General features: G+C 34.0%; 2 protein-coding genes across 2 annotated transcripts; both read right to left on the reverse strand.

Annotated features, from left to right (window-relative positions):
* Positions 1-13,966: 13,966 nt before the first annotated feature.
* On the reverse strand, positions 13,967-14,843 carry LOC107914539 (non-specific lipid-transfer protein-like). The gene is made up of 2 exons (XM_016843482.2): positions 14,265-14,843; positions 13,967-14,184 (listed from the first exon to the last, which is right to left on the reverse strand). The coding sequence occupies exons 1-2, from the start codon at positions 14,615-14,617 to the stop codon at positions 14,175-14,177; spliced, it is 363 nt and encodes a 120-aa protein (XP_016698971.1). The 5' UTR covers positions 14,618-14,843; the 3' UTR covers positions 13,967-14,174.
* Positions 14,844-21,568: 6,725 nt separating this feature from the next.
* LOC107914540 (non-specific lipid-transfer protein-like) lies at positions 21,569-22,718 on the reverse strand. The gene is made up of 2 exons (XM_016843483.2): positions 21,921-22,718; positions 21,569-21,794 (listed from the first exon to the last, which is right to left on the reverse strand). The coding sequence occupies exons 1-2, from the start codon at positions 22,271-22,273 to the stop codon at positions 21,785-21,787; spliced, it is 363 nt and encodes a 120-aa protein (XP_016698972.1). The 5' UTR covers positions 22,274-22,718; the 3' UTR covers positions 21,569-21,784.
* Positions 22,719-23,229: the final 511 nt, after the last annotated feature.

The raw sequence follows: 23,229 nt of genomic DNA on the forward strand, positions 1-23,229 counted from the left end.
ATTTCCACTCTGGAATCATAATGGGCTGTAACAACCCTGTCGGCACTTGATGCTTAGCTTTCACCTGTTGACAGATCAAACATCTTGCTACATACTCACAGATTTCCCATTTAATTCCGGGCCACCAATACATTTTCTTCAAATCACAATACATTTTTGTACTAACCCGGTGAATAGAACACATACTACTGTGAGCCTCTGATAAAATATCATTTTTCAAGTTTAAATTATTCGGAATACATATTCTATTACGATAATATAACATACCATTTTCATCAATGGAGTATTCTGAGCTTAACTTATCTTGAACCATCTGTCATTTTATCATCAATTTTGGGTCATCATCCTGTAACTCTTGAATCCATTGAAACAACACGGGTTTAGCCTTTAATTCTGCTAGTACAGAACCATCCTCATTAATAGATAAATGAGCATTCAATGCCCGTAGTGCAAATAATGATGATTTCCGACTAAGTGCATCTGCTGCGGCATTTGCTTTCCCTGGGTGATAGTCAATGACAAGATAATAATCTTTCTGCAACTCTAACCATCGTCTCTATCTCAAATTTAACTCTTTCTGAGTCATTAAATACTTTAAGCTTTTATGATCAGTATACACGTAACATTTCTCACCATATAAGTAGTGTCTCCTTATCTTCAAAGCAAACACGATCGCTGCCAATTCAAAATCATGTGTAGGATAATTCTTGTCGTGCGGTTTCAGTTGCCGAGAAGCATATGCCACCACTTTGCCTGACTGAATAAGTACACAGCCCAACCCATTTACAGATGCATCACTATATACTACAAATGGTACACCCGATTCTGGTTGAGTCAACATTGGAGCCTCTGTCAACATCTTTTTCAACTGATCAAAACTCCGCTGACATTTATCTGACCATATAAATTCAACATTCTTTTGTAGCAATCGAGTCAACTGTAAGGTAATCATTGAGAAATCTTTGATAAATCGACAATAATAACATGCCAATCGTAGAAAACTCCACACTTCAATAACATTCTTCGGAACTTTCCAATTTACCATTGCCGCTACCTTACTTGGATCGACTCTTATTCCATCAGCTGATACAATATGACCCAAAAATGCAACTTCATGGAGCCAAAATTCTCATTTGCTGAATTTGGCATACAATTGTTTCTCTCACAAAGTCTGTAATACAATCCTTAGATGTTGTGCATGTTCGGACTCTGTCTTTGAATAAATCAATATATCGTCAATGAACAACCACAAATCTATCCAATTATGACTGAAAAATTCTATTCATCAAATCCATAAAAGCAGCAAGGGCATTGGTTAAACCAAATGGCATCACCAAAAATTCATAATGACCATATCGAGTTTGGAAGGCAGTTTTCGGCACATCACACTCTTTAACTTTCAACTGATAATACCCAGATTGAAGATCTATCTTGGAAAATATTGCAGCACCTTTCAACTGATCAAATAAATCATCAATATGAGGCAAAGGATATTTATTCTTTACTGTTACCTTATTCAACTGCCTGTAATCTATACATAGTCTTAGAGAACCGTCCTTTTTTTTCACAAACAAGACAGGTGCACCCCAGGGCGACATACTCGGTCTGATGAACCATTTCTCTAATAACTCCTGTAACTGTGCCTTCAACTCTTTTAACTCGGCTGGAGCCATTCTGTACGGTGTCATTGAGATAGGAGTTGTTCCGGCGATCACATCAATTACAAATTCAACTTCTTTATCAGGTGGTAGACCGGGTAACTCTTCAGGGAACACATTAGGGAATTCATTCACTACTGGCACTTGTTTGAGCTTCAAACCAGAACCCTGAGTATCCATGATATAGGCCAAGAATGCTTCGTTGCCTTTGCGTAATAACCTCTGAGCAGGGAGAGCTGAAATAATTCTGACTGTATCACCCATATTTTCAGACCCAACTGAGATTATATCTCCCGTTTGACATTTCAAATTGATCTGTTTATCACGACAATTCACTACCGCATCATGTCTCACTAACCAGACCGTCCCAAGAATAATGTCAAATTCTCGAAAAGGTAACAACATCAAATCAGCGGGGAATTCATAGCCTTTCACTTTTAATGGACAATTACGACATATCAAATTAACCATCACACTTTGACCTAATGGGTTTGTGACTTGTATATCAAATTCAGTGGACTTAACAGATAATTTCTTTTCAGATGCTAACATAGTGCAAATATATGAATGAGTAGATCCAGGGTCTATCAATGCATAAACAATAACATCATAAAGATAGAAAGTACCAACAATTACATCAGGAGCCGTAGCCTCTTCCCTTGCTCGAATGGCGTAGGTACGTGCTGGTGCTCTATTCTTTGATCGACCAACTGATTCCCTCGTACCCGAACGGGTAGTCCCTGTAGCACTGCTCTGGCCCGAATGTCTACTTCTTTGGGGAATGGTTCTCTGTATCTCTTTCTGTTCCACTTCATCTTTTTACAGTCGGGGACAATCTCGAATAAGATGATTAGTAGCCCCACATTTTTAACAAGCCCCCATCTTGGTCCTGCATTCTCCGAAATGATATCTTCCACAATATTGACACTTAGGCCGGGGAGCATTCTGAACACCGCTCACACTTGCTCCAGGTCTATCGAATACCCTGAAATCAGATTGTCTTGGTCTATCTCTACCCGATCTTCCCAACATTATTGTAGTTCGACTAATTTCTTCTCTAGATTTCTTCACTGGCAAATCTAAAAATGACTTAGAAGCACCTCTTTTGAATGGCTCTTTACTTTTTCGATCCCGCTGCATTTTTCTGTTGTATACTTCTTCGAGCTTTTGAGCACGGTCTGACAGAACAACGAACTCTCGTATTTCATTACCCCCAATCATCATTCTAATTTCATCATTTAACCCTTCTTCAAACCTGATACACATTTCTTCTTTAGTAGGTACAATGTCTCGGGCATATTTGCTGAGGTAAACAAATTCTCTTTCGTATTCAGCCACTGATTTATTTCCCTGGCGTAGGTCGAGAAATTCCCTTTTATTTTTATCCAAATACCGTCTGCCCACATATTTCTCCTTAAATTCATTTTGGAAAAATTCCCAATAAATTTTCTCTGCTGGAACCACAGCCTCAATCGTCTCCCACCAACTATAAGCTTCTTCTTTCAATAGGGACACAGCACATCTCAAATAATCATCTGGTGAGCAAACCATTTCTTTAAAAATTCTTATCAAACTCTGTAACCAATATTCAGCTTTGACGGGATCTTCATTAGTCCTTCCTGAAATTCTTCAGCTCCAAGTTTTTTAAGCTTTTCCAATAGAGAACGCTTACTAGATTCAGTCGTTGTAGGAGGTGGAGGAGTAACCGGGGGTACCATCGATGGAGCAGTAGGGGGAGGAGGTGGTTCAGCCTGATTTCTTTCTTGCCTCATTTCAATATACCACTGATTCATAATCTCATAAATCATATTCTTTAATTCTTGCTCTCGCATTTGGGAGATCGGAACATCACTGCTTGTTCTTTGTTCAGAATTATGTATTCTACTATTAACTTCTTCTTACTTAGTTCGTTCAGGTATATCTGACATCTTTATAACTGGAGAATATCTATAAAAATAACAAAGATTAGATCGGATCATACGCATCACACTATCACAGATTTATATGGCATGTATTTCTAAACACTTTACACTTCACACATATTCCGAGAACCGGCTAAACCGGGATCTGATACCAATAAAATATAACACCCTTTACCCAAGACCGTTGCTTGAGTCGAGCATGAGGCGTTACTTGACTTAACTTAAAAGTTCAGGGCATAAAAATTTACTTTCAAAATTAATTTCACCATTCACAATAAAGCTGTCCACCTGCGCAGGAGTCACTAAATCAATTATAACTCAGGCTACGAAACTCAAAATTTAGATCCGTAAATTTTCCCTAAAACTAGACTCATATAAATATTCACCATAAATTTTTAAGAATTTTTGGTTTATCAAATTAGTATAGTTTATTAGTTTAAGTCTCCCTTGTTTCACTAATAGACTACCCTGACCTCTCGTCACTAAAATTCAATTATCTCCTTATACAGACTTGACATGGTGCTTCCAATTATTTTTACTTAAAATATACTCATTAAGGAATTTAAAAATATAATTTATAACTCATAATTACTTTTTTACAATTTTTATTGAATTTCTAAATTCAGAACAGGGGACTTCAAAATCATTCTGACCCTGTCTCACTAAAATTCAAATATCTAAAAGTATATAACTCTTTTGCTTACTCTATTGCTTTCATGTGAAAGTATACTCATTCAGATTTAATTTCATATCTCACTTAACTTATAATTCTATTTCCACTATTTTTGGTGATTTTTCACAGTTACATCAATGCTGCTGTCCAAAAACTGTTCCATTGAAATTTTTTAAAAAAATTCAATATAACCCCTTTATAATTATCTAACCTTCCCTGCAAATTTCAAATCACAACCAATTTCAGTATTTCACCTACTTCACTTAAATACTAATGAAGTTCAACCAATCAACCATTTCAAACTAAAAACATGTATAGTTCAATGTCTAACACAACCATCATATTCAAATTTACTTTGCATACTTAGTCATTCATTCTATTACTTTTTACTTCAATTCCCTATACATGCCATATAAATCCAAAAAGTTGTTTAACAAAATCTACCAGAGGAAATCTAGATAGTGTGATTCTTGGTGTAGATCCGATCCTCCGAATGTATAAATACGTCAATCTACAAGAATCAATAAACACACAATTAAGCTTATAGAAAGCTTAGTAAGTTCATAGGCACCAAACATAAATCTTACCAAACATTTATACACTTATACATTATACACCATTACTAAGTTTACCTGTCAACCACAATCTTTGGTGAGTTCCTTGTTATAAACTCACTACTACTTATTCTTTTACCATAATTCCTTTGGGCCCATTTGTCACTTACCATCCTTGATCAAAATTAAGGAACGGTTACGGAAAATTGAGTACTTCACTTTCACTTTGCCATAGTATAACTATGGTCTTACATATGATCACTTATCACTTGTCCTTAATAAGATAAGTGTAGCTAGGCTACCACTTATCACTTTGTCACTTGATCAGATAAGTGTAGCTAAAGCTACCACTTATCACTTTATCACCACTTATCACTTGTTCCTGATCAGATAAGTGTAGCTAAAACTACCACTTATCACTTTGTCACCACTTATCACTTGTTCCTGATCAGATAAGTGTAGCTAAAGCTACCACTTATCACTTTGTCACTTGATCAGATAAGTGTAGCTAAGCTATCACTTATCACTTTGTCACTTGATCAGAAGTACTCAAATCCGGTGTTCCGCTCAATTTGATCATTTATTCAGTTTTCACATTTTTATTTTATTCTCATTTCATCAATAAATATATATATTTCATCATACATTATATAATTCATGAAATTAACATTTAATCATTAAATTTCAGCCATATGAACTTACCTGGGTCGATTTATTGAATTTGTAAAAGTTCAGGGACTAATCAGCTACTTTTTCTTTTCCTCGACTTGTTTCGGGTTCTCAATATGATTCAAATATATGAAAAACCAGCTTGGATGGACTCTTCAATGGCGTTTTTTGCTGAGAAATATGATGAATTGCCTAGAAACTCTTTTAGTTAAGATTTTTATTTGTTAACTTTTACAAACTTTCCAATTTTGCCCTTATTACATCACTTTTTCAGATTTTTCTTCTCTTATGCCGTCTCAACTATTCCATATTAGCATATTTATGCCTTAAGTCCCTCCTTATTTGCCACTTAAGCTGTTTAATCACTTTTAACAAATTTTACATTATTTTCAGTTTAGTCCTTTTTAATTAATTAACCACCCAAACGTTAGAATTTTCTAACGAAACTTTAATATCAATTCAATGACACTCTATAAATGTTTCTAAAAATATTTATGGCTCGATTGATGAGTTTGAGGTTTCGATACCTTATTTTTTATTCTAATTATTTTAATATTTATTCTTAGTACACTATTCACTATTTTAAAAATTTTCCTAACTTCGCATTTAACTTATACTCACTAAATTAATAATATTTTCTACTCATTTGTCAGATTTAGTGATCTAGAATTACCATTCCGACACCACCGAAAATTCAGGCCATTACATTATGTTTATTGACTCATTTTTTCTGTTGACTGAATTTCAGGTAACTCATCGACTTAGGCGGGTCGGCATGGCGAGAGCTCGGTCATCCTTATTTAGTAATTTTCTGTTTAAATTAAACTTATGCTATAGTTGTTTTATCTTGAATTACAGATTGCAAATTTATATTTCTACACTAGTTCAACTATTTAAACATTTTCTGACAATTAAACTTTAATTAGTTAAAAGTGAGAATTTCTTAAATGATTTGTTGTAGCTTTCCAAGCTTGGTCCTAACATCTAGGTCAGGTTTGGGGTGTTACAACCCAAAACCCCCAAACTTTCCCCTCAAAACTTTTACTCCCCCACCCTTTCTCTTTCTCGCTCACCCTCCCAAACCCTTCTACTTTTCCCCCAAAACTTTTACTTCCCACTTTTACCCCCAAATCAAAAATCAAAATCCTCCCAAAAAAATCCTTAAACCTAAATAGTAATAATTTTATTTATGGCCACTATTTATATTATAAATTAAATTTCACATTTTCTATTATTTATATTATTAAATTGTTTAATCATTTTGAATCTTTATCAATTTCTGTTAAAACTGTATCATTGATGATGTCATACATTATTTGTGTTAAAAATTTCTATTGGTATCAATTTCACATTTTATCTTTAAAATAAATTTTATTAAAAAAATTACTTTTTTACATTTAATATATTTTTTAATTTCAAAATATATGGTGACAAGAATTAGAAGATAATTGAAGCAACTAAGCAAGTAAAAAAGCTAACATGTATATAAAAGATTAAATAAATTATGAAGGGATGAAAGTTAATAACACATTTGATTACGGTGGACAAATTTGATAATGATGGGTGACAGTGGCTACAAGGATCCAAAGTAATTTTTTCAATTAACTGGAAACAAATATATTCGATTCGATTCGATAAAATTTGAAATCATTTTAGGATGATAAAATAAGACTCGTCAACTCGATTAACTCGAAGTTTTTTCATTTGATTCGATTAGACGCTCACCCCTACAAAGTATGACCGATTGGTCTGATTCTGAAAAAAATTGGTTTTGATCAATGAAAGAACTTTTACGATGGCGACAGGTCTAACAAACAGGTGATATTTTGAAAAGAAAATTAATCTCCATAGTCTCAACCTTAGGAGGGTGAATTTTGAGCATTGCATTTGTTGTCATTGTTAGACATTATAAAGGAAGAAAAAAGAAAGAAAAAAGTTAAAATGAGGGAAATTATTGAAAAAAAGAGAGAAGAGAATAATTAATTTTTTTAAAATTTTACATGTCAATCTATTATTGATTAGATTTTTTTAATGAGTGTAACATTTTGGTGTTAAATGGATAATAAAAAAAATATTTTAAGTATCATTTATGATAAAAAATATTTAGGTATCAATTTGAAAAAAATATGTAGCTTAGATACTAATTGATGGGTTAATTTTTTTAGCTTAATAATTTGATTAAACCGAAATACCAACTGAAAAAAAGTTTACTCGCCGCTTATGAAAAAAAATAAGTATGAATTTGTAAGTTAAATCTCCCTAAAAGAAAAAATATATCACATTCAATACGGGGTGAATGAAGCAATGAATGCAATGGGGTATTACAACCAGCCACATGTCATTCAATTCATGTTATATCTACCTTGTTGGCCCCACAGGCGGTCTTTTCCATTATTTTCGAAGTGAACGACATGAGTCGGACCTATATCGGCCCCAACAAACAACCTCAACCACTTGTTTTGTTAGGTTGTTGACTAATTTGAATATGTCGGCTCAAAGCTTTTTGAAAATTAAATTATTTTTTATATTAATATCATATAGGTATAAAAATTTAACGTTTTGTAAAAAAAATAAATTTAGTGTTAAATTTAAATAATTATAAAAAATTATACAAAATACAAAGACAACTTAGAGTCAATAAAAAAAATATGGAAAATCAATTCATACATGAAATGGCATAAAAATATTATGAACACTATACAAATATATGAATGTTTTTATATCTATATAAAATAAGTTATTAACGCTTAAACTTCAACCAATTAAATATTAATTTAACTATAAACTATAAAAAATTAAAATTTCATCTGCCCTAAACAATTATTCTAATTTCGCCCCTGTATAAAATAGTTCTAATATTAAAAAAAAAGTTATACGAATATGGAGTGTTAAAAAAAAAGGCTTTCAACTTTTAATATTCCAAACAAATAAAAGAAATAATAATAACAGTTTACAAGTGCAATAAAAGTAATACATATTTGATGAATTAAAAATAGAATAAATATAACTAACTATAACAGAAATATATTTAGATTTAAACCAAATTTTTTTGAAGATGAAATTTGAACTCACAAATAATATTTATAAATGATGAGCCTAATGATGATATGTTTTAGAACATGTATATTTTAATTTCATTTGATATTTAAATTAATGAATGAAATGAGTATATTAGCATAAATATATTGAATTTCTAGATTTATTAAAAATCCAACTAAATAGAGTAGATCCATAAATTTAAAAAATGATTATGGATTTTGAAATATAAATCTAAAATTTAAAATCTGAAACCCTCCTAAATGTTTTCCAAAGTAAGGCGGGGATAAATGGTATAGGGAAGACGGTGGGTAGATAGATGTACGGTTTATTTATAACTTCGTTTTTATTAGTCGGCTTACAGTTTCATAAAAAGCATCCGTGCAAGGCATGTTCAAATGCTGCACTAGCATACCACTACTATAAAAAAAACACATACAAGAGCACCACAAATTTATCCCAAAATACATTAAATAAATGACTCCTAAGGGTGCCAGATTTAACTAGTGTGTCTGGGATTGTATTAGCCTCTCTGAGGCCATGTGAAAAAATTTAATGTTATTGTTATATTTCCATCTCGATACGTTGCAAGACATGAAGCAATCTGTAAACAACTCTCTTTTGGAAGCAGTTTGCATACGACTCTTCGCTAAGAACCATTTGTTGTGATCTTTCGCTTAGGATTGCTCACAAATGACCCCCATGCACCCTATCTCTCTCCCTCCTTAACTCATCATCTTGAACTCTCATCCTATCATAGGTGAATCGAGACTCTTCTCCTCCACCCTTTCCTCGTTGGTTACTTGTAGCAAAAAAAATTAATTTCACCGAAAATGTTGGAGAGATCCCATGGTCTAAGTGTGTTGTTAGAGCAAAGCTCGATGGCAAATTTGGAGTCAAATTTTAGAATCAACCCTTTAAAATCCATTACACCGTAAAGGAAAATTTTTACAATTACATTAACAATAAATATTCAAAATTTACTCATCTATCTATACTTATATTAAGCCTTATTTGAGTTGGAGTCAAGAGTCAACTAGGTACTAACTCAGTTGAGAATTTACTAAATAATTTTAATATAAAGTAAAAAAAATATTAATACGAGGGTGTTTTTATCTTTTCATATTTTTAAATAAAAAAATACTATAATAAGATTTAAACTTAAGTTTAAAATTTAAATCAAAACATCACTTAAATTTAAAATAACATTTTTATATAAAATGTGTTTAGATTCTAAGATAATGAAATTTATGATGAGGTATTCAAAATGTGTTTGAATATGCTAATGAGATATTCAAATTGGTATGCACATTCCTAATCAGGGAGCATTAATGATAATTTAGTAAAATAAATTATCTCATTAGCATATAGTTTATTATAAAATTATTGTGTAAAATAAACAATTCACAAACTTAAGAATTTATAACACAAAAATTATACATCAATGTTGTTAGAATTGTATTATATCCATCGGTTGAATTTAAATTTAAAAATTTAATCAGCGATAATAATTAAAATCGTTTCAAACTAGTAAAATATTGAAAATTAAGAACTAATAAAATAGATTCTAATTATTTTTATTTAAAAAATGTTACCTTCTTATTCAGGTTACATTAAGACAAACCCATCTTAATTATAAGTATCATATTGTGAATGGTAAACTTCTTACACAACATCCACCATTTGTCCAAATATGTTAAATTAGGTGCAACATAGAAATTTTATTGTAAGGAGTGAATCTCATTGTTTTTATTTTCATCAAACATACGTCTAACTTTATTATTACGGGATTAGAACTTAAATTTGATAAATTGTGTGGTTTTAGGTGATTTCTTTTCGTTAAATTTACCTAAATCAACCTAACACTCGAAAAGTGAGAATTCTCCTAAAAATTCTTTATGTTAGCAAAAAATATAGTGGAAGTAACTTGAAACGAAAGAGCAATGAGAGAATTGAAAAGACACAAGAAAATAATGCATACAAGGTGTTTGAGTAAATGCTCTCAATAAATTCTTTAACTCAAGAAGGAATGAAGTACAACCAGTATCTAGCCCCCCTAAAATAGAAAATTTTCCATTTATATACCTTTATAATTTATAAAATTTAAAATTTTACTTTCCCATAAAATGATAAAAAATTGATTTATTTCTTTAAAAATTATAAAGATGACTATTAAAATAGTAAAATTGTATTTTTATTATTGTAAAAATATACAATTTAATTCTGTCTCCCCAATTTTTTTTTTTTGGTTTCATCCCTAAGTACAATGATCATTGTAGCAGGATACATAGGCATTCTAGCACAGAATGCAAATATGTTGCCAATTAACTTCGAGTCATGGCATAAAGTGCCCGAGAGTAACAAGAACCAAGCTCTCGATAACATTAAGGTAACAAAATGTGTATATCATTTATAATACTTGAGTTTAAGTTTCGTTTACATTTACTTTCTGAAGTTGTGTTTTTTGTAGGGGAGATTTGCTCTAGAGGTCTCCGATGCTTATGTAAAGAAGGCATTGGGAAAAAGATGGAGAGACCATAAGAGCACTTTAAAGAAAGACTATTTTAAGACAAAAACAACACTCGACGAGAGATTACAAAATGTCACGCCGGGAATGCTGAGGTACCAGTGGGAAGAAGTCGTTAGATTTTAGACTTCGAAGAAAGGAGAGGTATGTGTTACTACAAAAATCTTGTAATTATTTTGGTTTATAGTATTTACTAATTAACGTACTAATAATTTCATAACGTAGGATCGTGAACGAGTTGGAACAAGTAGTAGGCAGAAACAAAAATTCACGCACACAGCTGGGTCGAGAAGTTTTGCGTGTGTAGCTCAGACCGAGGTATTTTGAATTTTTTAATACTGGCAGATATTTATTACTTTCTATCAAATAATATTTTTACTATTGTATTGTAGGAAGTGTTGTCGGGTCAAAAAGTTGGACGCCTTCAACTTTTTGACATTACACATAGGAAGAAAGATGGAAACCCTATGACTCCTGAAGCTGCAGAAATTATGGTACGTTTGCTTAATACAATTTGACTTGTTTTAATTATTTATGCTGTTTATTTTCTAATGTTTTTTATTACATTTCTTGTAATGCAAATATTGTTAAGTTATGTTGCATTTGTTTTGTTAATATATGTTGCGTTCTTAACTATGTGATTTATTTTTTAGGAAAAACTGAAGGATAAAAAGGCGGAGTACGAAGCGATTGCTTCCAGTGATAGTTCTGTTCATATTGACGACATTGATAACCGGATTATCACTGAAGTTTTGGGTCCTGAAAGGTATGGTCGGGTTCGATTTCAAGGATCTTTTGTTAACCCATCCCAATATTTTGGATCCAGCTCGCAACAATACATGCATTCGGGGAGTCAGGCTCAAGCTGAAGTTCAGAGGTTAAGAGACCAGATAGCTCAGATGCAAGCGGCAACGAGTGAGCAAATTACACAACTTAAAGCGGAGGCAACATCGAGAGAAGCTGAGGTTCAAAAAAGATATGAAGAACTCCAGCTACAACTTAAAGCAGATGCGGCAGCGAGAGAAGCAGAGGTAGCAGCGAGAGAAGCTGAGGTTCAACGAAAGTATGAGCAACTGCAGCAGCAGCTTAAAGAAGATGCGGCAGCGAGAGAAGCAGCGGCTGCAGCGAGGGAAGTAGAGGCTGCAGTGAGGGAATCAGAACAGCATAAAAAGTTCGATGAACTCCAGCAGCAGCTTCAGAATATGATGAAGATGTTTCAGCAGTCGCAACCGCCGTCATCTTAGACTATCGTTTAAATATACTTCAATTTTGACTTTGGTATTATTATTTTAACTTTTACAATTTCTGTCAGAATAATACGAATTTTATTTTATTTATTGACATTTATTTTAAATATTATATAGATTTGGTTAGATTTGGTTGGTTGGATTTGGTTTCTTCTGATTTGTTTTTATAGGAGGGGGGCTGAAATTTTTTTTTTCAAATCTGCAAAAATTAGCGGCGTTTTTTTGGATAAGCGCCGCTAAAGACCATCGTCTATAGTGACATTTTTTGGCTAAGCGCCGCTAAAGACCATGGTCTATAGTGGCGTTTTTCGGCTAAGCACCGCTAAAGACCATGGTCTATAGTGGCGTTTTTTGTCTAAGCGCCGCTAAAGACCATGGTGTATAGTGGCATTTTATGGCTAAGCGCCGCTAAAGACCATGGTGTATAGTGGCGTTTTTTGGCTAAGCGCCGCTAAAGACCATGGTCTATAGTGGCGTTTTTTGTCTAAGCCCCGCTGAAAACCATGGTCTATAGTGGCGTTTTTTGGCTAAGCGTCGCTAAAGACCATGGTCTATAGTGGCGTTTTGTGGCTAAGCGCCGCTAAAGACCATGATCTATAGTGGCATTTTTCGGCTAAGCGCCGCTAAAGACCATGGTCTATAGTGGTGTTTTTTAGGCTAAGCGCCGCTAAAGACCATGGTCTATAGCGGCGTTGCAAAGAAAACGCCGCTAAAGACCATGGTCTATAGTGGCGTTTTTTAGGCTAAGCGCCGCTAAAGACCATGGTCTATAGCGGCGTTGCAAAGAAAACGCTGCGAAAGGTCTTGATCTTTAGCGGTGTTTATTATAAAAAGCGCCGCTAAAGTTACCGACGCTGTCATTAGTGGCGATCTTTGCGGCGCTTCGTAAAGCGCCGCTAAAAGTATTTGCGGCGCTAAAAAATGCCGCTATAGACCTAAAAAAGCGCCGCTAAAACCCTGTTTTGGTGTAGTGTGAGATGATTACAAATGAAGGGGGAGATCTCTATTTATAGTTGAGCTCCCCTAGATCCAATAGTATAGATTGAATTACATCAACGATTGAGATTAGTACTTATCTACAAGATGAGTCTTAAGGGTTTTAAACTCTATACATCTTTATCCCTTAGGATTTACATTAATTACTCTGGTAACTCTAGTTTTACTGGAGAGTTTCACTGAACCACCAAAGGTTTAAGTAGATGAGCTTCTCCATATGTTCCACGAGTTGGACAAGTTCAAGCGGATCAAATGAGCCCAATTTAATTAGTTAATCTCAATAAAACGTTCTATGCACAATGATCATGAACTTTGATCCACATCTCAAAATGATCAGATGAATAATCTCTCTTAATTATATTTTTATAAAACTTGATATTTTCATTTAAAAAGAAACACAATCACATATAATAATGTCTCCAAAAGAGTCGTCCACTTCAAAGATTTAAAGTAATGTAAGAATGAACCCAACATTTTTCAATTAAAAATATGTCGATAGATATAGCAAGTTGTATAACCTTTCAATTACAAAACAGATTTCAATGGGGATTGCATCCGGTACATGCAACTAAAGAACAGAACCGGTGCATAAATTGATTTAATTAAACTTTGGGTTGAGTAATCATGATTTTCATTATTATTAGACTACGTGAATGTTGATATAAAATGCTTGAGAGAAGGGTATAGAAGAAACACAAAATAATGAGTGATATTAATTTGTAGATAAAGATAATATTACATAGTCGCAAAAAGCGACCTAGTACACAACGCACAACTCTAAATTAGGATAACTCCTCTGCTATCCCTATGGATGGATTTTAACATCCATATTTATTCTGTAGCTATCGTTATTTTGGCTTCCACTAGCTGGTGAACTTTCCATGCCAAAACTTCACTTAACCCTGCAAATGAAACAACAAAAAACACAACATTAAATGTTGAGCAATTAATAAGCATAAGCAATGAAACAACTCATACGAACCTGCTGCAGTCAGTGCTAGGGCTGATCTTGTAAGGGATGTTGACACCGCACTTGCCTGGGAGTCCGCTTGCAATACCATAGTTGATGCCAGGAATGCCGGCGGCCGCACTTTTGATGCATTTGCAAGCTGCTTGCCGGTCTGGTGTTGTTTGGGCGGCGGAGTTGAGAGATTTGATGCCGCTGCAGCAACCTTGGGGAACGGCACCAGCACCATTCCCTCTCAAGTAATTAATGCAGGGTGCGAGGGAGCCTGTGACTTGACCACAGGTTACGGTCCCTTGAGCCAGGGGTGCACCCACCACCATGCACAACACCACCACACATGCAAGCTTAAGGGACATTGAGCTAGCCATATCGATTAATTACAAGAAAAACAAACTTGTAAGGAAAATGCTTGCTTGGAGTAGTAGTAGTATTGCTGATTGTTGCGTGGTTAGGGCCCGAGGGTAGGAGGGTTTTTATAGCCAAAAGTTTTGTGAAGGGATATGGAACGAACTGAGAAACACGTACGAATAGAATATGGTTAGGCGTTGGTAGTTGTCCCAATTCAATGCCAAGGTTTCTTTTTTTCTTTTTCATGTTTCAGCTTATGGTTGAGTGTGTTTAATGCTTTGAAAAAGGTTTGTGTCTACCACTTTCATCTTCATCACTAATGCTGAATTACTCCGTTGATTAATGCATCATATTAGCCTTGTCCTAGTGTTACCGGTTTTCTGATATTAGTAGCTTTACCAATAAAAGATGCTATCAAATATAGTTTTCAGGATGATATTAAAAATTAAGGTTTTTTAGTTACAAATAAAATTGTCACATTATCAAATTTTAAAGATATGAAATTATTATTATAAACTCATCTATAGAGAAATTATTTTATGAGCCCTTTCCACCACATTATTCACAGTCCATTTTTAATTATTTAATAATATTTCAACAATATTTTTCATGTCATTGACACATAATTTTAATAAATTTTTTACCCTGAACCTTGAGTCTAGAATCCCAAACCCTAAATAAAAAACTTAAAACCCCAAACTATAACCCCAAACACTTGCATCATAAACTCGAACCGCGAACCTCAAACTCATAATCTGTAACCTTGAACCCAAACTTGTAATCTCGAACCCTTGAACCCTTGAACCCTGAACCTAAACCTTGAACCCTGAACTCAAAGCCCAAAACCAAAACTGAACCCTGAACCTTAAATCTCAAACCCAAACCTTAAACCTCGAGGTTTGGGTTCAAGGTTCAAGGTTCAGGGTTTGAGTTCAAGGTTCGAGGTTTAGGATAAAATAATTACCAAAATTTGTAACAGAATAAAAGAGTTCGTTTATAATTTAAAAAGCAATTATTTTAAGTAATTTAATTAAAGTGAAATTAAGTTAGAGAAAATATTAGATATAGATGAGTGTATAATAATACTTTATTGTCTTTAAAATTTAATGACGTGGTACTATTTTATTGGTGCCTCAAACTATACTTTTTAGAATAATCCTAATACAATTTATTCCCATATTAAATACGTATGCTTTCTATATTTTTTCGAAAAAATAAATTTTATTCATAAACTTTCTATATATAAATATATGTTTTATTTAAAATTTATAAATACAGAAAAATTAAAATATAAATATATGTCAAAGTAGCTATTAAGTGTAGAATTAAACAATTATAACATATAAATAGATTAAAAATTAGGACAAAAAATCAATCTATTACATAAAATATAAATTATGAATGAAAACAATCTAAATTATAGTCTGGCTAATCAAACTAAAACTTACATATAACCATATGACTTTAAGGGTCTTGAATATGGTTACTTAAAAGCTTATAGTTCAGCTTTTACCCACTACGTCAAGGCTTCATTTACGTTTTTTTTATTATATATATATTTTGCATAAAAAATCCCCAAGACGTTAATTACTTCTATATAATGTAGCGATTAAGTCCTCAAACAAAAATTGCTCAACATCAATGCATGTATAGATCAATTTTATATATCAAAGACCAATACTATCTTTTTCTTAAAAAAAAAAAAAACCAATATGTTGTGATTGCTTAGCTATTGTTCCTAAGTCTTCCTGAAAAAGGTTTCACAGTCTTCCTGAAAAAGGTTTCACAGCGAGAGGAGAAAAAAAAAAGTTGAACTTGTCTTGGTTTGCCCCATAATGATTGAAGCATAGACAAGATTATAAATGTTAATTTAGTATACGACATAATAATATAATATAATATATTTAAATGTATATCTCCTCACCTCCTAGACGCTGTCAGTTATTTTATTTTTTGGGATTCTTTTAACAAAAGGTTGAGCTTTTTATTAGGTTTTATTTGATTTTTCATTTATTAAATATAATTTTTTTTTATTTTTATATATTTTAGTTATTATTAATTTTTGTTGGAAATTTGTACGGTCTTGTTCTAACAACAATTAGAACAAGCTTTTTGGAACAATCAAAAGTTTTGGGTGTTGGCATGTTTGACTTTTAATGGCTTATGTTTTAATATTAGTTAACAACAAATGATAAGAGAATTTCATGGTAAATTAGAATATAATTATCATCCATTTGATTAGTCTTGAAGAGGAAGGAGAGGAGTTTTAACTTTGGTGGACACCCATCCTTATCCTTGTCTTTTAGAGTGTTTGAAGCTATTGGAGAACTTGGTTTTAAAGATTTTATTTGATAAATATTCAAAATAATTAATTTGATAATTTCAACTTTTAAAGGAGAGTTTAAAACTTATCAAAACATTATTTGATAAACACTTGTAGAGGCGTATAAATAGGCAACAGTGTGGTGTAACTTTGTTTGTTGTTTTGGAGTGTCTTAAACTTTTATTTTTTTGCTATTCCATTGGGTAACTTTATGACACTCTCTTTTTAGGTATTATTTGGAGATGTTTAGTAATTGTATTGTGAGGAATTTGAGTGAGTGATTGCATTGAAGAAATGCGACCTAAATGTATATGTTAAACTCTTATCTAGGACATAAATTCCATGAACAAGGTACCCATGTTAATAACATGTCACCACTTCGCATCTTTATGGTATTGACCCTATGTAGTTAGACCCTATATGACGTAAACAACACTTATAGTGTGCACGATATCGTAGGCTTGAACGTTGATTGAATGCAACCTATATTTTGGTGCCTTTGTCGGAAATGATGTATGCATCGGGTTGCGGTACAAATGCCTTCTCAGGTTAGTTAAGAAGAAATCCCATTCATCATTGGATTCTTCAGGAGTTATTACAAAAGCTATTGGCAGGATTTTTAGGTTACCATCTTATGCAACAACTACTAACAACCGATGGTCGCATATTCTATACAGGAATGTGCCGTTAATTTGGAAAAGTGGCTTACAGTACCAAAATGTAGTTCTGCATTGCTTAAAAGTCCAAAAGCAACGGTGGAAAACTCCTTTTCCAGGGACCAAGCAATCGTCATAATACGCAGGCTCCATTTTTAACTTGGTTACAGAACCTAGTATGTACCACTCTAGTATCTAACACCATTGCCACAATTTATAGTAGGATTTCTCCCACCCTCTATTCATTTTCTCCAATGCCTTCTATTTTTGCAACTATGTCTTGTGCTAGGACATGGTGTAATCGGATTCTCTACAGATGTGTGCGATCAAAATTGGGACCAGAATCCTAGGACTTGCTTTTGCCATGGGTAATAGAATTTTAGATATCATGTCTAAATCTAATTTTGGATGATCATTCGATATGCTTGAAAAACAAGAAATCAAGTCACTATGTGTAATAGAATGTAAAAAATGGCTAGGATTCGAGTCGATGTTGTTAGCCATATTACATACCAGCTACAACACATGTATGTGGCACGATAAATTTCCTACGTTTAAAATGCCAACTTCTTCGTCATAAATGCCATGATTTTCCATAGACATCTTGTTGCACGCATTGTGCGCATCGCCTTATATTTCTCGGATTGAGAGCATGTAATAGTGAAGTTGACACCAAGTTGTATGCTATATTACTTGATTGTAGCTACAAAAGCATATTTGGAGTCAAACTCCATCCCAACCTCTAAGTGGTCGAAATTTGTTGATGAAGTCGCATACCTTAGTCTTCTACGGGGGAGGTCTGGGAATTCTAAAACCACTTTCACTAGTAAGACTGAGATTACGCATATGGGGTGGGGGTTTGTATTTCGTGAAACTTAGGTCATCCCCTCGAGCGATGTCTAAAGCTTGACCATTAGATCCATCGTCTTCTAGTTCAGTAGGAATGGGATCTAGTTCTAAAATTACTACAATTTCGCACCATCCAGTCCAACCACCTCTCCTGGGTCATTATCTGATTTAGACCCCTCTTTGACCACTTTGTTCTCTTGTCCCTCTTTGTTATCAACCCTGGTTGTAAGTCCAGGGTTGGATGTACCCTCTCCGGTCAAAGTTGTCAAGAGTAGATCATTCATTCTTGTAAATCCGATGTCAATCCCAAAATCAATTCTGTTTGGCCTACCCAGTAACTTGATGATGTACCATATGAGTGTTATCGAGGTTGAACATAGGTGTGTCAAAGTTGAAACCAAAGGCACTGATAGAATGTTGTGCGGCTGTGTTGTAGGCCTGGTGACCGAATACGTCTAACTATCCCCCGAAGTTGAAATCGAGGGATGAAATCGATGAATGCCTCACCATTGATGATGTTAATAATGTGTCTTTGTATAAGCTTTGTAGCAATGATCTGAATCCACAACAAAACCGTGTGGCCAGACTTTTTGCTTCTTGATTTGGCTAGAAATTTGGCGGACACGGTATAATCGAGCTTGGGCCACCTTTTTCCTCTTTAGCAAAGACTGTATATTCTCACTAGAGTAATGAGTTTCGATCACTGTCTTCAAACCGTTGTCCCCTGTGATCTGAAAAATGGAATATCTAACGGGGTTAAATGATGTTAGATATCTACATTTCAGGCTCAAAATTCTTCTTCAGATCCCTACTTTATGCCTAAACCTTGTTCAAAGCTCTTTTAACGTTATGCTCTAGTTGAATGTTAGATCTTTAGATTGGGTTGATACAAAAATGGGCTCAATTTCAGCCTCACAATTTTGACCGTTGTAATGGACAATAGCTCTGGCTCGTCTCCTCATCTTGAACCAAATATTCTATTCCACATGTTTAAAATCGAGAAAATTGTAAAAATATAGTTCTCATCACCCAAATCCCTAAATTTACACTTACTTTAATGAAATACCTTTGCTTCGACAATATTGTCAGTATAAAATTTTTGTTTTTTACTACAACATCGATAACTCCTAATGCTAACAATCTGCTTCAAACATCTGTATGGAAAATCCAAGAATTATATTGAGTTTTTTTATAGAGCCTTTTCCTCGACGCACATGAAACGATTCTAGCAACAACACATGTCAAGGCATTAGTTGTTTTTGAGGTATACACTAAAAATTAAAATTTGTGGGGGAGAAAACGTTCCCCGCAACGATGTTTTTCAGCACCTAGACATAGCATTGAAATTTATCCTAGGAATCCCGGGTTGTAGGGGCTTAGAGGTAGAAGCAATCAAGTTGGCTTGGGTATTGAAAGACCATAAAGAAAATGCCTCTTGCAGGAAGCAGTTCCACCTGACTTGGCAATCAAAATGCCTCCTGCAGGACGCGTTTTCCAGCCACATCTCTGACATGTTAGTCGAAAACGCATCTTGCAAGAGGCGTTTGTACTGCCATGTTAGGTAAAAACACTTCCTGCAGGGAACATTTTCTTTATGGCCATTTCAACACCCAGGCCAACTTAATTGCTTCTGCCTCTGAGCCCTTACAACACGGGATTCTCGGGATAAAAAAATTTCCCTTTTTACCCCACCCCATCCCTTATATAAATGCATGTTCTCATCCCCTACTCACCCATATCTCAGTCTCCTTTAAATTATTTTTTTCTTTTTCTTCCGTGTTGAAATTTTCAAGTTTAAAGATTTATTTCTCTCACACTTTGAGGGGGATGTAATCATAGTTTTAAGTTGTGTTTGAGTTCACAATAATGTCGTGGCGCTTGATAACTTACAAATTTCACTTGTCGTGTGAGTATGGAGCCATCACTTGAGAAATCGAGATCGCTTTGCAACTCGAGGTCCAAGTTGACGGTGTAAATAAGGCTTCAAGTTTACAAAGGTTATGCTATTAAAAGGATGGAGCAAAACCGGGACTGTAGTTGACGACGGTGATGCAAGCACAAGAACTAGTTTTTCCTCATTGGAAGAGCATACTTTATAAAATCCATATACAAGTACGAGGGAGAAAATCACAGGGGTCTTCCAGTATAATCAAGTAATTCATTTTATCCTTTTCCAGCAAAGGCAATGACCCTGTTACTAAAACCTATTACATCCCAATTCTATCATAGGTAATAGTAACGGTGTCACTGTCTTTGGTGGAGATGGATAAAAAAATTTACTTAATTATACTGAGATACCATTGCATTTTTCTTCCTCGTACTTGTGTATGAGTTTTATAAAGCATCATTTTCTAATGAAAAAAGTTTTTTGTCGTGCCCGTATAACCATTGTAAATTACAGCTCCAATCATACTCCGTCCTTTGATAGCGTAACATTTTGTAAACTTGAAGCTCTAGTTACACTTCAATTTCAGACCGTATAATCACCCTTAACTGGGACCATGAGTTGCAATGCGATCTGGCTTCTCGGGTGATGGCTCCATACTCACATGACAAATGAAATTTGTAGGTCACCTAACTCCACGACACCACCATAAATTCAAACATTCCTTAAAACTATAACAGTGTCTATCTCAAACAAGAATGAAAATAAATGTTCAAACTTCTAATTTCAAATTGCAAGAAAAAAAAAGAAAAAAATAAATTTTAGCAAAGTAAAAATGGGTCCTACCGGCGCATTTTCATTGCCACATCAATGAAAATACACCTCGTACGACACGTTATTCTTTCTTCGTAAACAATGTAAATCAATAAATTTAAAAAAAAATTATACATTCTCAAATAACTCTTTTTTTCAGCATTTTTGTTAAATTTATCCCATAATACTGCTACTTCTTGTTTCCTGGGTTATTTTTATTACTGCTGGTTGTACCACCCTCCTACTGTGCGCCGGTTATAGCAACTCACTCAAGATTCTAAATACTAATATAAACACCATTTCTTTTATTCTTAGTTTTTTTAGTGATTAACGTGGTTTTAATTATCGTTAGATCACGTGGGTGTTTATATGAAATGCTTGAAATCGTCACGCAGGACAAAAAAAAAAAAAAAAGAAAAAGAAAAGGAAATGAAGAGTATATATATAGAGGAAACAACTAGTGAGAGTGATATTAATATTTAGAGTAGGTAAAGATAGTATTATATAGTCGCATATGCGACCTTGTACATTACCACTAACTCTAAAACTAGGATAACTCCAACAATGAATAGTACCGCTATGGATTTTTAACATTCATTTTTATTCTGTCGACATCACTATTTCCCTTCCATTAGCTGATCCCAACTTCCATGACCACACTTCACTTAATGCTGCAAATGCAACCACACCAAACAAAACATTCATAAATTAATAAATCAATTGCCATAAGCGATAAACTTTGGGTCATTTTCTTTTTCCGTAATTTCAAAGAAACCTAGTTTAAATTAGATACGAACCTTTTGCAGTCAGTGGAAGGGCTGATCTTGTAAGGGATGTTGATACCGCACTTGCCTGGGAGTCCGGCTGCAGTGCTATAGTTGATGCCAGAAATGCCGGTGGCCGCACTTTTGATGCAGCTGCAAGCTGCTTGCCGGTCTGGTGTTGTTTTGGCGGCAGAGTTGAGAGATCTGATGCCGTTGCAGCAAGCTGGGGGAGCAGAACCAGCACCATTCCCTTTCAAGTAAGCAATGCAGGGTGCGAGGGCGCTTGTGATTTGACCACAACTTATGGCCCCTTGAGCCAGGGGTGCACCCACCACCATGCAAAACACCACCACACATGTAAGCTTAAGGGACATTGAGCTAGCCATATCAATTAGTCACAAGAAAACAAACTTGTAAGGAAAATGCTCGCTTGGAGTAGTAGTACTATTGCTGATTGTTGCGTGGATAAGGATTGAAGGTAGGAGGGTTATTATAGCCAAAAGTCGAGTGAAGGGATTTGGAAAGAACCGAGAAACACGTACGAATAGAATATGGTTAGGCGCTGGTAGCTGGCCCAATTTAATGCCAAGGTTTCTTTCTTTCTTTTTCATGTTTCAGCTTATGGTTGAGTGTGTTTAATGCTTTGGAAAAGGTTTGTATCGACCACTTTCATCTTCATCACTAATGCTGAATTACTCCCTTGATTAATGCATAATATTAGCATTGTCTTAGTGTTTCCGGGTTTTTTCTTTTTTTATAATAGTAGTTTTTCCGGTTTTCTGATATTAGTAGCTTTACCAATCAAAGATGCTATCAAATATAGTTTCCCTTAATTCAATCTTTCATTACTCTCACTTTATTTTTGCCAAATATGAAATACATATTGTAACACCTAAATTATCCGACTCAATCGCTGAGTCCAAATAACAGAATGTCAAATTTATTGCCGAGACAACTCTCATCAAATATTTCATACTTCTATTTAAACCATACAATTATAAATACACGTACATTCCAATTCCATTAAATTAAACAAACAATGGCCTAATTGTGAAGTTTGAGCATGAAATAAGACTGAATTGTAAAATTTCAAATTTAAGGGTCTGGTATCAATACTTAATTGTTTGGTACCTATACCTTAGTCCTCAAACAAAAATTGCTCAACATCAATGCATGTATAGATCAATTTTATATATCAAAGACCAATATCATCTTTTTTTTTAATAAACAAAACAAGATGTTGTGATTCTAGCAGGATATAGGCGTAGCTATTGTTCCTAAGTCTTCCTGCAAAAGGTTTCACAGTGAGAGGAGAAAAAAAAAGTCGAAATTGTCTTGGTTT

This window comes from Gossypium hirsutum, chromosome D10, assembly GCF_007990345.1.
Source record: "Gossypium hirsutum isolate 1008001.06 chromosome D10, Gossypium_hirsutum_v2.1, whole genome shotgun sequence".
Taxonomy (NCBI): Eukaryota; Viridiplantae; Streptophyta; class Magnoliopsida; order Malvales; family Malvaceae; genus Gossypium; species Gossypium hirsutum.